This window comes from Zalophus californianus, chromosome 8, assembly GCF_009762305.2.
Source record: "Zalophus californianus isolate mZalCal1 chromosome 8, mZalCal1.pri.v2, whole genome shotgun sequence".
In the NCBI taxonomy this organism is placed as follows: domain Eukaryota; kingdom Metazoa; phylum Chordata; class Mammalia; order Carnivora; family Otariidae; genus Zalophus; species Zalophus californianus.
The window spans coordinates 110654687-110669476 of record NC_045602.1 but is presented as its reverse complement, the minus strand read 5'-3'; the positions used below and the strand labels follow the sequence as shown (position 1 = coordinate 110669476).

General features: G+C 49.8%; 3 protein-coding genes across 3 annotated transcripts; all 3 read left to right on the top strand.

The window, feature by feature from the left end:
- The first annotated feature begins 146 nt into the window (after positions 1–146).
- On the top strand, positions 147–1458 carry LOC113938473 (progonadoliberin-2). Its single transcript, XM_027623863.1, has 4 exons — positions 147–331; positions 452–603; positions 1261–1304; positions 1350–1458. The coding sequence occupies exons 1-4, from the start codon at positions 184–186 to the stop codon at positions 1456–1458; spliced, it is 453 nt and encodes a 150-aa protein (XP_027479664.1). The 5' UTR covers positions 147–183.
- A 227-nt stretch (positions 1459–1685) lies between these two features.
- MRPS26 (mitochondrial ribosomal protein S26) lies at positions 1686–5391 on the top strand. The gene is made up of 4 exons (XM_027622407.1): positions 1686–1938; positions 2037–2183; positions 2346–2469; positions 4861–5391. The coding sequence occupies exons 1-4, from the start codon at positions 1727–1729 to the stop codon at positions 4993–4995; spliced, it is 618 nt and encodes a 205-aa protein (XP_027478208.1). The 5' UTR covers positions 1686–1726; the 3' UTR covers positions 4996–5391.
- Positions 5392–8808: 3417 nt separating this feature from the next.
- Positions 8809–9342, top strand: LOC113938149 (immediate early response 3-interacting protein 1-like). Its single transcript, XM_027623331.1, has 2 exons — positions 8809–8899; positions 9047–9342. Exons 1-2 carry the CDS (start codon positions 8809–8811, stop codon positions 9202–9204), a joined length of 249 nt encoding a protein of 82 aa, XP_027479132.1. The 3' UTR covers positions 9205–9342.
- Positions 9343–14790: the final 5448 nt, after the last annotated feature.

Genomic DNA, 14790 nt, shown 5'->3' with positions numbered 1-14790 from the left:
GGGTGCAGATCCCTACAGTTCTGGGATGAGGAGCAGTGGCAGAAGAGGGAAGGACATTAGGAAACACTAAAGCTGCCCCTGAATTGCCAGTTGTCCGAGGGGGCCCTGAAAGAAAAGGAAGGAGGTATGGATGGAAGTGTCTCGTCTTGAGTGCTATCCACTCTCCATGGGAGCAGCCCTGCCATGGCCCATTGCAGGCTAGGCTTTCTGCTGCTACTGACCGTCCACCCTGGATCCTCGAAGGCTCAGCACTGGTCCCATGGCTGGTACCCTGGAGGAAAACAAGCTTCCAGCTCAGCCCAGCACCCCCAGCATGCCCCAAGGCTCCTAGGTGGGTTAAGGGTCTCCCCAGTCTAAGTGGGAGGAAGAAGGCGCTGGCTGGGGCTCCTTCACCTCCTATGATCCTGGGGTGGGAGTAGTGGGCAGGCCGCAGCCTCAGCTCCTCCCTGAGGAAGGGCCCTGGGCACCGCAGCAAGCAGCCCAGACCAGACTGCCCTTGACTTCCCAAGCGATCCCCTGGCTCCCCCCAAGAACAGTGTGGGGAGGGCAGAACCACAGGCTAGTGGCCTCCGCCGGAAGCAGCACCTGGTGCAGACACTGCTGGTAAGTACAGGGAGAGGCCCGGCCTTGGCCAGCAGGGGCCATTGGGGCTAAGGACTTGGCAGCTGTGGGGACAGAAGAGAGGGGTAATGAGACAACAGAGACACCCCCTGCCAAGGCAGGCCCAGGCACATACACGATGCTATCTGCTATCCTTCCTATTTCCCAGAATTCTAGACAATTTATAAGATACTTAGGTGAAAGTAAAAGAAGTCACTAGTGGAGTGGAGATAATTGTACTGAAAACCTCCATAAATAAGACTGACTGTAGTGGGGTCCTCCAGGCTGCTTTCTTGTCAAGAGAAGCCAGTGTGTCTGTAGGTGGGCAGGCCCTCAGTCTATGGAAAGAGGTGAGGGGTACACCAAGAACCAGGTGGTCACTGACACGCACTAGGAATGACAGTGATTGCGGAAGATTGGTGTGCAGAGATGGATTGTTGATATTTTGCAAATTTAAAGTGCACCGGAGAGCGGTAACTGAAGAAGTTGTAAATTCCTATAAGGCAAAAACTTACCACCTAATTAAGTCGGTGTGAGTTCAGGTTTTACAAACCAGGTGTGTTAAGGGTCGAGCAGGCCCAGGGAGCTACAGAGCCCCCAGCTGGGTCTTCTAGCTGGCAGGGGGCGTCCGCCTGGCGACAGCATCCTCCACAAAACCAGGTCAAGAGGGGTGGGGGTGGACAAGGTCGCAGCCGGGCGGCCAGGTGACAAGGGCGTCCGCTGGAATGACCAACCCCTACCCCCCGCAGACCGGACGTAGAGCGCCGCGCCCTGTCGCCCTCCAATAAAGATGTGAAGTCCCTGACGCTGCTGCCTCGAGGTCTCTCCTCTGTCCCCTTATTCGCCCACCCTCACTAAGACCCTACCCCGCGTGGGGGCTGGAGGGACATAGGCCCGGCCCGCGGGCGGGAGGGACACGGGGCGGGGCGGGGCCGATCCCGCTGGGAGGGGGCAGCCAGAGCCAGTGGGCCTGGGGCGGGCGCAGAAGTGTGCCGGCTCGCGACCCCCGAGCGGACTCCAGGGGGTGGGAGGCGGGGCCCGCGGACTACGCGTCCCGTGCTGCCCCGCGGCCGCTTCCGAGTCCCGTGATGCCCTGCGGCGCGCCGGACGCCGGGCGGCCTGGGCTATGCTGCACGCGCTGAGAGCCCTGGGCCGGGGTTCCCTATGCGGGCCCCCGGCCCAGTTGCTGCTGCCCGTGCGCGGCCGCAAGACCCGCCAAGACCCTCCGGCCAAGTCCAAGGTCGGGCGCGTGGCGACCCCGCCCGCGGTGGATCCTGTAGAATTCTTCTTGCTGACGGAGCGTTACCGGCAGTACCGCCAGACGGTGCGCGCCCTCAGGTGTGTGTGACCAGGGGGAGGTGGCCGTCGGCGCCGTGGGCGGTGTATCGGAGCGGCCGGGCGTAGAGGGTGCCAACTTTGGGCGCGTCTCCGCCCAGGCTGGAGTTCGTGTCCGAGGTGCGGAAGAAGGTGCACGAGGCCCGGGCCGGGGTCCTGGCAGAGCGCAAGGCAGTGCAAGATGCCACCGAGCACCGCGACCTGATGGCCTGGAACCAGGGGGAGAACCAGCGGCTGCACGAGCTGCGGTGAGTGGGCCGGGAGGCGGGGCGGGGCGGGCCGCTGGCTGGCGCGAGGGAGACCCAGCCGCGCTCAGGGTCAGCCTCTTGCCCCACCCCACCCCACCCCACCCCACCCCACCCCACCCCACCCCACCCCACCCCACCCCACCCCACCCCACCCCACCCCAGGTTAGCCAGGCTGCGGCAGGAGGCGCGGGAGCTGGAGCAGCGGCAGGCGGAGGAGAAAGCCCAGCGGGCCCGAGAGGCGGAGGCCTGGGCGCAGCTCAAGGAGCAGGAAGTGCTGCAGCTGCAGGTGAGCCGCGTCTCCGCGGGCGGGGGCTGGAGGCCGGGAACTCGGCCTGGGCGCGGCGCAGTGGGGCACCCGCTACGTGCACTGAGAGAGCGAGCAGCCTTGAGTCTTGAGAGTTAGCTGGTGAGGATTTGGGAGAGGAGTGCAAGGAGAGTGGCTGGCAGGTGTAGAGACCCAGAGGTGAGAGTTGTTAGAAAAAGTATTCCAGGGGTACCTGGGTGGCTCAGTCGTTGAGCGTCTGCCTTCGGCTCGGGTCATGATCTCAGGGTCCTGGGATCGAGCCCCGCATCGGGCTCCCTGCTCAGCGGGAGGCCTACTTCTCCCTCTCCCACTCCACCTGCTTGTGTTCCCTCTCTCGCTAGGTCTCTCTCTGTCAAATAAATAAATAAAATCTTAAAAAAAAAAAAAAGTATTCCAGTAGTAGGTGGTGGTAAACCCACATCTGTGGGAGGGACTCCCGTTTCCACAGGGAGTTTGGATTTTGCTTTGCGGGTGATAAAGTCATTGAAGTGTTAATATTCTGGGCTAGGATGGCAGGTGTGAGACAGTAAAAGCAGGGAGACCAGTTAGGAGTGATCCCGCAAGAATGGATGAGGTCTGAATTAAAGTAATAGAGGGAGGGACGCCTGGGTGGCTCAGTCGGGTGTGAGCGTCTGCCTTCGGCTCGGGTTATGATCCCAGGCTTCTGGGATTGAGTCCCCCATCCGGCTTCTTGCTCAGGGAGGAGCCTGCTTCTCCCTCTGCTTCCCCTGCTTGTGCTCTCTCTCTCTCTTTCCCTCCCTCCCTCTCCCTCTCTCTGACGAATAAATAAATAAAATCTTTTTTTGGGGGGTCGCCTGGGTGGCTCAGTTGGTTAAGCGACTGCCTTTGGCTCAGGTCATGATCCCAGGGTCCTGGGATCAAATACCACATCGAGCTCCCTGCTCATCGGGGAGCCTGCTTCTCCCTCTGACCCTCTCCCCTGTCATGCTGTTTCTCTCTCTCTCTCAAATAAATAAAATCTTTAGGGGCGCCTGGGTGGCTCAGTTGTTGAGCGTCTGCCTTCGGCTCAGGTCATGATCCCAGGGTCCTGGGATCGAGCCCCACATCGGGCTCTGTGCTCGGCGGGAGGCCTGCTTCTCCCTCTCCCACTCCCCCTGCTTGTGTTCCTTCTCTCGCTGTGTCTCTCTCTGTCAAATAAATAAATAAAATCTTTAAAAATAAATAAAATCTTTTTAAAAAATTTTCTTTTTTTGGGGGCGCCTGGGTGGCTCAGTTGGTTAAGCGACTGCCTTCAGCTCAGGTCATGATTATGGAGTCCCGGGATCGAGTCCCACATCGGGCTCCCTGCTCAGCAGGGAGTCTGCTTCTCCCTCTGACCCTCCCCCCCCATGTACTCTCTATCTCTCTCATTCTCACTCTCTCAAAATAAATAATAAATAAATCTTTAAAAAACAAACAAACAAAAAAGATTATTTTTTTTGACAGAGACACAGCGAGAGGGAACACAGCAGGAGGAATGTCAGAGGGATAAGCAGGCTTCCCATGGAGCAGGGAGCTCGATGTGGGGCTCAATCCCAGGACCCTGGGATCATGACCTGAGCCGAAGGCAGACGCTTATCGACTGAGCCACCCAGGCACCCTATTACTTTATTTTTTAAAAAAAGATTTTATTCGGCGCCTGGGTGGCTCAGTTGGTTAAGCGACTGCCTTCGGCTCAGGTCATGACCCTGGAGTCCCGGGATCGAGTCCCACATCAGGCTCCCTGCTCAGCAGGGTGTCTGCTTCTCCCTCTGACCCTCTTCCCTCTCGTGCTCTCTATCTCTCATTCTCTCTCTCTCAAATAAATAAATACAATCTTTAAAAAAATAAAAATAAAAAAGATTTTATTTAGGGATGCTTGTGTGGCTCAGTCGTCAAGCGTCTGTCTGCCTTCGGCTCAGGTCATGATCCCAGGGTCTTGGGATTGAGCCCCACATGGGGCTCCCTGCTCCGCGGGAAGCCTGCTTCTCCCTCTCCCGCTCCCCCTGCTTTGTTCCCTCTCTCACTGTGTCTCTCTCTGTCAAATAAATGAATAAAATCTTTAAAAAAATAAAAAATAAAGTAATGGAGAAGGACAAGTTTGAGAGAGATTAAGAGGGACATTGAGGCAACATTGAGGAACTGATTCCACCCAGTGGGACATGAGATTGTCACAGCTGGTGTGCTTGGATTTCTGGCTGAGATGTCCAGTGGATAATTATCTCAGAGGAATATGGTAAGGCTGCCTGATGTTCTTCCACGGGAAGGTCATTGGGGCACTCACAGAGGACCTGGGCTCCAAGCATCCGTCCAGAGGGAGAGCTGTAGCCTCTCAGTGGGCTAAAGGCCAGCAGGTATGTGCTTCCATTCATCTGGCCTTCTGTCTCCCAATAGGAGGAAGCAAAAAATTTCATCACCCGAGAGAACCTGGAGGCACGGGTGGAAGAAGCCTTGGACTCGCCAAAGAGCTACAACTGGGCTGTCACCAGAGAGGGGCTGGTGGTCAAGCCACAGCACAAGGGCTCTTAAGGGCTCAGTAAGGACAGTGCCCACCCAGGGACGTGTGTGTATGGGGGTAGGAGGGTTGGGCCTGATCTGCAATAAATCTGTTGATGTTTCATATGAAGAAGGAGGCTCAACCTGTTCCAGTGTAGCCCTCAGATTCTGGCCTCTGCACCCACCACTTGGTCAGAAATTCCCATACACAGTGACCTCTTCTGCACCCATGTACAACTCAGCAAAGCACCAGACCTCAGAGGTTCCCATCTCACAGAGGAGCAGAATGGACCACCGTCACCTCAGGCAACTGGCTTATCTACTAAGTGTCATCGAGGACAAGGACAGTGGTTGGCAAATTACAGTCCTTGGGCCCAGTCTGGCCCGCTGCCTATTTTTGTAAATAAATTTTATTGGAACACAGCTACACCCATTCATTGACTACTTTCACACTATGATGGCAGAAACCAGTAGCTGCAATAGAAGTTTCCAACTCCTGATCTAGACCTTTAGGACTCCAGCCAGAGTAACCAGATACCACCCAGTACCTGAGATACATGCTAACCGCTGGCCTGCTTCTGCGTGACCCTGAGATTTGCCCTCTAGGGTTTGGTGTGCCCAAGACACAGAAGGCAAGGAGGAGACCCCATTTCTTTCGGTGGCCCTTTCCACCCATGACTTCAGTGACCCACATGCGCCCTGGCACTGCCTGCTTCCTTGGACCACACACCAGATTGGTACTGGCAGGGAGGCCTGGTTGACCTTTACAAGGTCAGTGTGGTTTATCCAGCACTTGAACCAAACCCTACAGTGCCAGAAATACTTGTAATTGAAGTTCACGAGGTTCACCAAGTGAACACAGAGATGTATGGCCCCTCTTCAAGCACAGGTCCTCATGTTTCTCAGAGCCAGAGCCGCTGCCCCTTTGTCACCCTTCACCTGAACTTGCCCAGATACCACCAGGGGAAAGCAAATAGAATCCTAGTTTCTTTCCCCAACTCCCATGTAGTAGAAACGGTCTGGAAACCCCCAAAATACGAAAGCCTTTTAGGGAATATGGGCCATCCCTCAACATCCAGGTGAGGAAGTAGGTACAGAAGTACAGGCAGAGAGCCAGTGGTTCTCACAGTGCCTTGCACCCAGCCTCCATCAGGCCCTGCTCCCCTGAGGACAGTGGCCTCCCTCCACAGGCTGATAGTAGGTCATCTTTTCCCAGGCACTGGGCCCAGGTGCAGGACAATGCAGTCCTTGGTTTCAGGTGCTCAGTGTAACTTCTGAGGTGAGAGCTGATGGGTGCACATTATGGGCCATGGATTGAGGCAACTGTGCCCATAGCCTTGGGCTTTGTTGTGAGAAGGGGCCCACCTGGTACTCTGCAGTGGAAGTGTTTGGTGAGCTTGGGAAGTCCAGTTGCATTCTTGCTAAAGGCCCTGCCCTTCTGCACCAGGATTCTGACACAAGCTATTTGTCCTCGGAAGACTGTGTCCTACTTTCTTGAAGCTCTGTCTGGGCTGCGTTTCCTTCACAGCCGAAGGAAATGGAAGGAATCCTTCAATGCCCTGCATGGGGCTGTAAGTCCTTAGCATCCACTGCTGATGCCAGTATGTCATGTAGAGACACCCATAAACCAGGCCTCTGTTTTTATCCTTTACGTACAGCCCTCTTACTGGTATAGACACAGGCAGCTTACCGGTACCTTCAGGGTTAAATCAAGACCAGTCCCATCTGTACCTGCATCTAATGGATCATAGAGTGCTGTTAGGTGCACATGTAAGCTATCAGATCCCACATGGTCCAGGTTGCAGAGTTTGGTGTCCCACGGAAGAATGCCTAATCTCCAATAGAACCCTAATCGTTAACCTGATGACCTCAAAAACCCCAGGGCCTCTTCTGATCTTTACCTCAAGTTCCAAATATGTTTTGGGTCTGCTATACACAATGTGAGCCTGGACCTCTTAGAGAATCTTCTCTTGCTCAAGGCCCCACTTGAGCATAGTAGATTTGAGGGCTACCCAATAAATGCATCTGGTAGGCAATACCCAAACGTAAGTGCTTTCAACAAGATTTGAAGAGGCCTACCTACCATGGTTTGTGCACTGTGTTGGGTAGATTGAGGGACAAGTGCAATTTGTGTTTCACCTAGGGGGAGAAGTATGCTGACCCCCCAGGAATTTTGCTGGGTAGGCAATTTTTCCTCAGGATTTATCTCCCCAGTCAAGCATAGGTGTTTTACACCTGGATTCCTGCCCCTTCAAATTCTCCAAGATAAGCAACATGACATCAATGAAGTAGACCACCATGATGTCCTGGAGTGGGTGGTCAAGGTCTTGAGGATTAGGTTGTGCAAAACTATAGAGTAGTTGGGGCGCCTGGCTGGCTCAGTTGGTGGAGTGTGTGACTCTTGATCTCGGGGCTGTAAGTTCAAGCCCTACAATAGAGGTTACTTAAAAATAAAATCCTTAGGGCGCCTGGGTGGTTCAGTTGGTTAAGCGACTGCCTTCGGTTCAGGTCATTATCCTGGAGTCACAGGATCAAGTCCCGCCTCGGGCTCCTTGCTCAGCAGGGAGTCTACTTCTCCCCCCCACCCTCTCCCCTCTCATGCTCTCTCTCTCTCAAATAAATAAAATCTTTCAAAAATAAAATAAAATCTTTAAAAACAAAAAACCGCAGGGGTGCCTGGATGGCTCAGTCAGTTAAGCGTCTGCCTTCCGCTTGGGTCGTGATCCCGGGGTCCTGAGATCGAGCCCCACGTCGGGCTCCCTGCTTGGCCCTCTCCCTCTGTCTGCAGCTCCCCCTGCTTGTGCTCATGTTCTCTCTCTCTTGGTCAAATGAATAAATCAAATCTTTGAAAACGAACTGCAGAGTTGTTCACCTCTTGGACTGGGTGGCAATGGTTTACGGCTGCGGGGCGGGGAGCAAACTGCTTGTACTAGTCCGGGTGGAGGGGAAAAGAGAAGAGCGTGTTTGCCACATGAATGGGCACCGGGTGACTCCTTGATCTCTTTCATCAAGGAGACCACACTAGACCTGAGTAAGCTTAAGGTCATTCCCCATACTTTCCCAGTAAACTCCAAATTTTCTGTGTGGAATACAGTTACAGGTATCCGATATTCCCTGAAATCTTTGGGAGGTTCCCCCTGAACTTAACCCCGTGGTTGTGTCCCTGACACAAGTACAGAGGTGAAAAGGCCCCCTGGGAAACAAGGCCCGCTGACTGCGGAAATCAGGGCCGTTCTGAATTCTGGCAGGGAGTCAAGCCTGGAACTCTCTTGCATTCCCAAAAAGGAAATCAAAAGCAATAATTACAACCCCAAATCCTGAGACCGGCATTTCTCTTATTGGTTGCTTCGATGAATATTTCCTTAGTGCAGGTAAGTAAGTGCATAATCCATAAATGTGTACATCCCTGCCAATAAACAGAACACGGGGGGCGCCTGGGTTGCTCAGTCGGTTAAGCGTCTGCCTTCCGCTCAGGTCATGGTCCCAGGGGTCCTGGGATCGAGCCCCGTGTCGGGCAGCCTGCTTCTCCCTCTTCCTCTGCCCCTCCCCCCCCCCGCTCGTGCTTTCTCTCTCTCCCTCTCTCTCAAATAAATTAAAAAAAAAAAAATCTTGCCAGACTCCTAGGTTATTGTCATAATGGAAGCCAGCTGGTGAGGAAGCCTGGGAGCGTGGTGTGCACACCTCCAGCCACCTGTGGAGCTGAGGCTTCTGGATGAACAACCTGGAAGCACTGTTTCTCACAACTTACAGTACTTTGAGCAAGATAGGCAGAAATGTTTTGCAGGGACTTCTTAAAAATAAGGTGGGAGAAAGATCAGCTGGGCCTCAGGGCGGCTCCGGGCGGCCATGGCCTTTACGTTGTATTTGCTGCTGCAGGCAGCCCTGCTCTGCGTCAATACCATCACTGTGCTGCACGAGGAGCGCTTCCTCAAGAACAAAACTGACAACTGCTCCTAAAGGCAATGGACCCAGAATTGCCAAAACAATTTTGAAAGAGAATACAGTGCCCAGAACTTACTCCCAGACCTGCATTTAAATTTTCCAGAAGTGAAGTTCAGCAGTGTCTTCTCCAAAATTTCGGCAGTTGGCTGGGGAGCAGACCAGGGAATTGGTGGTTTTGGAGAGGAGCCAGGAATTAAATCTCAGCTAATGAACCTTATTCGATCTGTAAGAACTGTGATGAGAGTGCCATTGATAATAATAAACTCAATTGCCATTGTATTACTTTTATTATTTGGGTGAAGAACAGTGGGGGAAATGGAGACTCAGAAGAAGAGATGCCAGCAGAAGTTATTACTTCAGTCATTATTGGAATATACATGTCTTAGCTGGTCATCCTTGCACTTGACAAAAATGTAAACATGACAATAAAGCCAGAGTCCCTATTTATCTGGTTTTTTAAAAAATGTTGCACTTATAGTTTCATTACGGAAAGATTAGGTCATCAGAGGCAGTAACTATCCAGGATTGGAATACATTTGATTGCTACCTGTTAATAAAAGTTCATGCTATGATAAAGATTGTTAAAAGGGTACAGGACTGTCACTTGTGTGGTTTTAGAGATTTTTCCTCTCTCACTTCTCAGGGATAAATTTTTTTCAAGGTTTTGAAGTCCTTGTGACTTAGCTATGATGTGAGAGTGATTATCTTCCTACATAAAATTTAAAGGATTTTTAAAAAGCAATTACTACATATAAAATGATAAATTGGCAATTTGGATAATTTTACTTTGAACACTTTATTTTGTCTATATATCGTTTTGGCCATGACAAATTCAAATTTATAGCAACTATTAAGCAATACTCTCTGACTTCAGGGAGAATTTAATTTTGTAAGTCAGATAGTCACATGATGATTGTGTTTTTAAGTTCTTTTCATGTGTTTGTTATTTTATTAGTTGGCCTGAATGATATCAGACCACTATCCAAATATTTCCATTGGTAGAAAAATCTGTGTAGAAAAGTCTATGCCCTTTTTTACAATAATGACTTATTGCTTAAAATCAGCCTAAATATTAGCCTGCAAGAGCAATCCTAAACAGTCACAATTAAACTATGCTATGTAGGAAGACTATTGTGAAGCATTTACCTCTCCCCCAAATTATCACGTTTCCATTTTCTGGAGTAGCACATTAAGGGGTATAATTCTTAATTCTTCATTCTGTCTGTCAATAGAGATTCATGTTAGATAAGTTTTTTGTTTTGTTTTTATATTCTTAGACCATTCCATATTTGCTCATTCCATAATACAGTTTTATGCAGGAAGATTAAAATTATGTAAGTGGTTTTCCTAGGAAATTGTCAGTTATTATAGTTTAAAGGGATAGAGTGGCATCTTTGTTTATAGGAGAATATTTGTAAATAAAGTTAAATTTCCAAGTCAAAAAAAAATAAGGTGAAATGAATTTTGAGACAGTAATAGATTCTGACAACTAGGGATTTATATTTTCTGAAATTCTGTAAAAATTATTAATAGCTACATCACTCGTGTTTTTTTGTGTGTTTAAGGGGTTGGGGGAGGGGCAGAGGAAAAGGGAGAGAGAGAATCTTAAAAAGGCTGCACACCCAACGTGGAGCCCAACAAGGGGCTCAATCTCACATCTCCCTGAGATCATGACTTTAGCTGAAATCAAGAGTCACATGTTTAACTGACTGAGCCCCCCAGGCACCCCATTGTCTTTTTGATTCTAGCCATTCTGACAGATGTAAGGTGGCATCTCATTGTAGTTTTGATTTGCATTTCCCTGATGATGAGTGATGCTGAGCATCTTTTCCTGTGTCTGTTGGCTGTCTGTATGCCTTCTTTGGAAAAATGTTCACATCCTCTGCCCATTTTTAATGTGATTATTTGGTTTTTTGTGGTGGTGTTGTTGTTTAATTGTAATGAAACTAGAGAATGGCGTCAGATCATACCATGGACCAAGAAGAATTACTTGCCAAATACAGTCGAATTGGGAACGAATTGGGGCGCCTGGGTGGCTCAGTCGTTAAGCTTCTGCCTTCGGCTCAGGTCATGATCCCAGGCTCCTGGGATCCAGCCCCGCATCGGGCTCCCTGCTCGGCGGAAAGCCTGCTTCTCCCTCTCCCATTCCCCCTGCTTGTGTTCTCTCTCGCTCGCTGTGTCTCTCTCTGTCAAATAAATAAATAAAATCTTTAAAATAAAAAAACTGGTAACAAATTGCTGGAAGAGGCCAAGATCTGACCTGCAGCTCCCCTTATCTCCAGCGGAGGGCAGTCTGATCAAGACAGTGACACGGCCCTCCAAAGGGTATAATCTGACCACTGTAGTCCCTGACTCAGGAAAGTTCGACTTTACAGTGGTGTTGTGCAGCAATACACATTCGGTAGAAACCGTGCTTTGATTTTTGAATGTTGATCTTCTGTCGGGCCAGCGACACGCAATCCGACACTCTCGTGTTGCTGGGCAACAACCGCAAGCATTCCCCTCCCTCCGAAGTTCAGATGCCCGTCTGGGTGCTTCTGCTTTGCTGTCAGTTTTTCAGCACTTCCTGCAGCATCAGGGGGTGGGGAGTGGGAAAAGGGGACTTCGTCGCTCTCCCTGACTTTAGGAGAAAATTTCCCTGCTCCTCAAACCAGAGAGGACTTCTCTTGGAATAATTTCTGTCCACACCTGGTGCCCGCTTTGCGTCCTGGCTGGGCAAAACCAGAGGGGAATAAAATGTCCACTCATCGCCCGGTCCCGGAACTTCAAATTCCACTCTCCCACGCCCCCTCCCCTGCCGGCTACCATTTAAATTAGGAGTCCTCATATAGCCACTCCATGCATTTTGTCCAAAATTAATAGCATACTAGCATTCAATGAGAGAGGGTGGAGTATACTTGTTTCATCGTCTGAACAAGAAACGTCTTTTATTTTAAACTTTTTAACTGAAATATACATGCTTAAAAGTGCACAACTCTCAAATATATTTAGCTAGTTTTCACAAAGTAAGTCTACCGCAAAATCAACACCAGATCAAGAAATCGAAACACCTGGGACACCTGGGTGGCTCCGTCGGTTAACTGAATGACTTGATTTCAGCTCAGGTCATGATCTCAGGGTCATGGGATCCAGTGTGGCGGCGGGTTCCGAGCTCAGTGGGGACTCCGCTTCTCTCCCTCTCCCTCTGCCCCTTCTCCCCGTTCTCTTAAAAAAAAAAAAAAAAAAAAAAAAAGCACCTCTCATGCCTTCCAAGCAAGACCTCCTGAGGAGAGCCCTTCTCCTCTCACTACTTTGTGTGTGTGTGTGTGTGTGTGTGTGTGTTAAAGATTTTATTTATTTGAGAGAGAGAGCGCATATGCAAGAGCAGAGGGAGGGGCAGAGGGAGAGGGAGAAGCAGGCTCCCCACTGAGCAGAGAGCCCCAATGATGTGGGGCTCGAGCCCAGGACCCTGAGAGCAGGACCTGAGCCGACTGAGCCACCCAGGCGCCCCTCCTGTCACCTCTAACACAAGCTGAGCATGCCTCTCTTTGAACCTCATATAAATGAAATCACACCTTTCTATTCATACACAGTCTTCCACTTAACACAATGACTGTGAGATGTCTTCACACATAGTAGTAGTTTGTTTCTTTTCATTGCTTGATGGTGTTCTGTTGTGTAAATTTATTTAGTCCACTTTGCTTGTTTCCAGTTTGGGGCTGTTACAAATAGTGCCCCGGTGATAAGCACTCTTGGAGGTCTTCTGATGCTCAGGCGTAGGTTTCTGGAGTGGATGTGCTGGGTCATGTGGTGAGTACATGTTCAGCTTTGGTTAACACTGCCAAAGAGATTTCCCAAGTCTTTGTACCAGTTCACATCTCACCAGTAGTGAATGAAAGTTCCTGTGGTGGTTTTCACGTGGTAATGCCAGCCTTTTAAATTTTAGCTATTCGTGCAGGCGTGGGTCTCCTTGTGATTTTAATTTGAATTTCCCCAATAACTAATGGGATAAGTCCCTTTTTGTTTTTATTGGACAATTGTATAGCTTCTTATTTTAAAATTTTTTTTTAAATTTTATTTAGTTATTTGAGAGAGGGAGAGAGAGCATGAGCAGGAGGGAAAGGGAGAGAGAATCTGAAGCAGACTCTGTGCTGAGCTCAGAGCCGGACATGGGGCTCGATCCCATGACCCCAAGATCATGACCTAAACTGAAACCAAGAGTCGGACACTCAACAGACCGAGCCACCCAGGCACCCCTGTATAGCTTCTTTTATTTTTTATTTTTTTTAAGATTTTATTTATTTATTTGACAGAGAGAGACACAGGGAGAGAGGGAACACAAGCAGGGGGAGTGGGAGAGGGAGAAGCAGGCTTCCCGCTGAGCAGGGAGCCCGATGCGGGGCTCAATCCCAGGACCCTGGGATCATGACCTGACCGAAGGCAGACGCTTAAAGACTGAGCCACCCAGGCGCCCCTGTATAGCTTCTTTTAAAAAAAAAATTTTTTTAAGTGTACTTAAGTAATCTCTACACCCAACATGGGTCTTGAACTCATGATCCCCACATCAAGAGCCGCTCCCTCTTCCAACTAAGTCAGCCAGGCGCCCCTGAACAATTGTATAGCTTCTTTTGTGGTTTTCTCTTGGCTCATTTGTCTTTTTTAGTTATTTATAGGAATTCATGTTAGACTGTGACTATGAGCCCTTTGTTGCATGTGTATACTGTGCTAATAAGAATGGTTTGATCCACAGCGATCTTTGGGATGTACTAATTGGTCATGGGTCTCCCAGGATGGAAATAATCAGGACGCCCACCAAGGTCCCACTTATTCTAAATGACCAAAATACTCTGTGTGTGGCGAATTGGGGCCTAACGTGCACCACTGCAATATAGTATCGTAGGCCCTTACCCAATTACCAGACCTGTTTTCATTCATGGACCAGAGCCCCTGGGATAAAGGAAAAACCCTGCAATACCATTATATATTTGTACTATAAATCTTCCTCCTATAGTTTGCCAAAGAGACCTGTTACCTGTGACTGGAGTAGGGAAGGAAAAATGCCCAGACCTTCCTGAAATTTCTGGCTACACTAATCCCCAGGAACCCAGAGTTCCCCTGGGGCCCAATGATCAGAGCCAAAGCTTACTGCAGCCTGGAGATGAGTAGGACCTAGGAAGCAGAAAGTAGCCTCATGCCTTTATAAAATATATGTGTGTTGGTGGGTGAGCGACAAATCCCATGAAAACACAAAGGCTTGCCATGTCAGTGACATTTCTGGGAATCACTGGTCTGGGGCATGCTGGGATGTCCTGTCCAAAGTGAAAGGATTCTCACGCTGTGCTGATAGGGAAAGCTAAACATACAAAACTCTTGAATCTAGCAATTCCACTGCAGGTACGTACCCAAGAGGAATGACACTTATGTCTGTCAAAAGATGCGTGGAAGAATGTTCATAGCAGCGTGGTTCATAAAAGCTAGAAACTGAAAACAACCCAAAAGTCCACCAACAGAGTAATGGACAGATTCTAGTATATTCTTACAACTGAGTACTAGTCGGCAATGACAAAGAATTGAGCCACCGCTGTATGCAGCTGCTCGGGTGAGTCTCCGTGAGATTGTGTAGATCAGAGGAAGCCAGACATAAACCAGTACCTACTCTACGATTACATCTAGATGGGTTCAGAAACAGGCAAAATTAATCAGTTATGATACTCACTTATGATATTAGGCTAGCGGCTGTCTCAGGATGCTGAACAGGAGAGTGCATGGGGAGTCTCTTAGGGTGCTGGTCATTGTGCTGTTTTCATAGTGTATCAATAGGTAAAAATCCGGGGCCCTGGGGTGGCTCAGTAGGTTAAGCATCTGCCTTCGGCTCAGGTCATGATCCCAGAGTCCTGGGATCGAGTC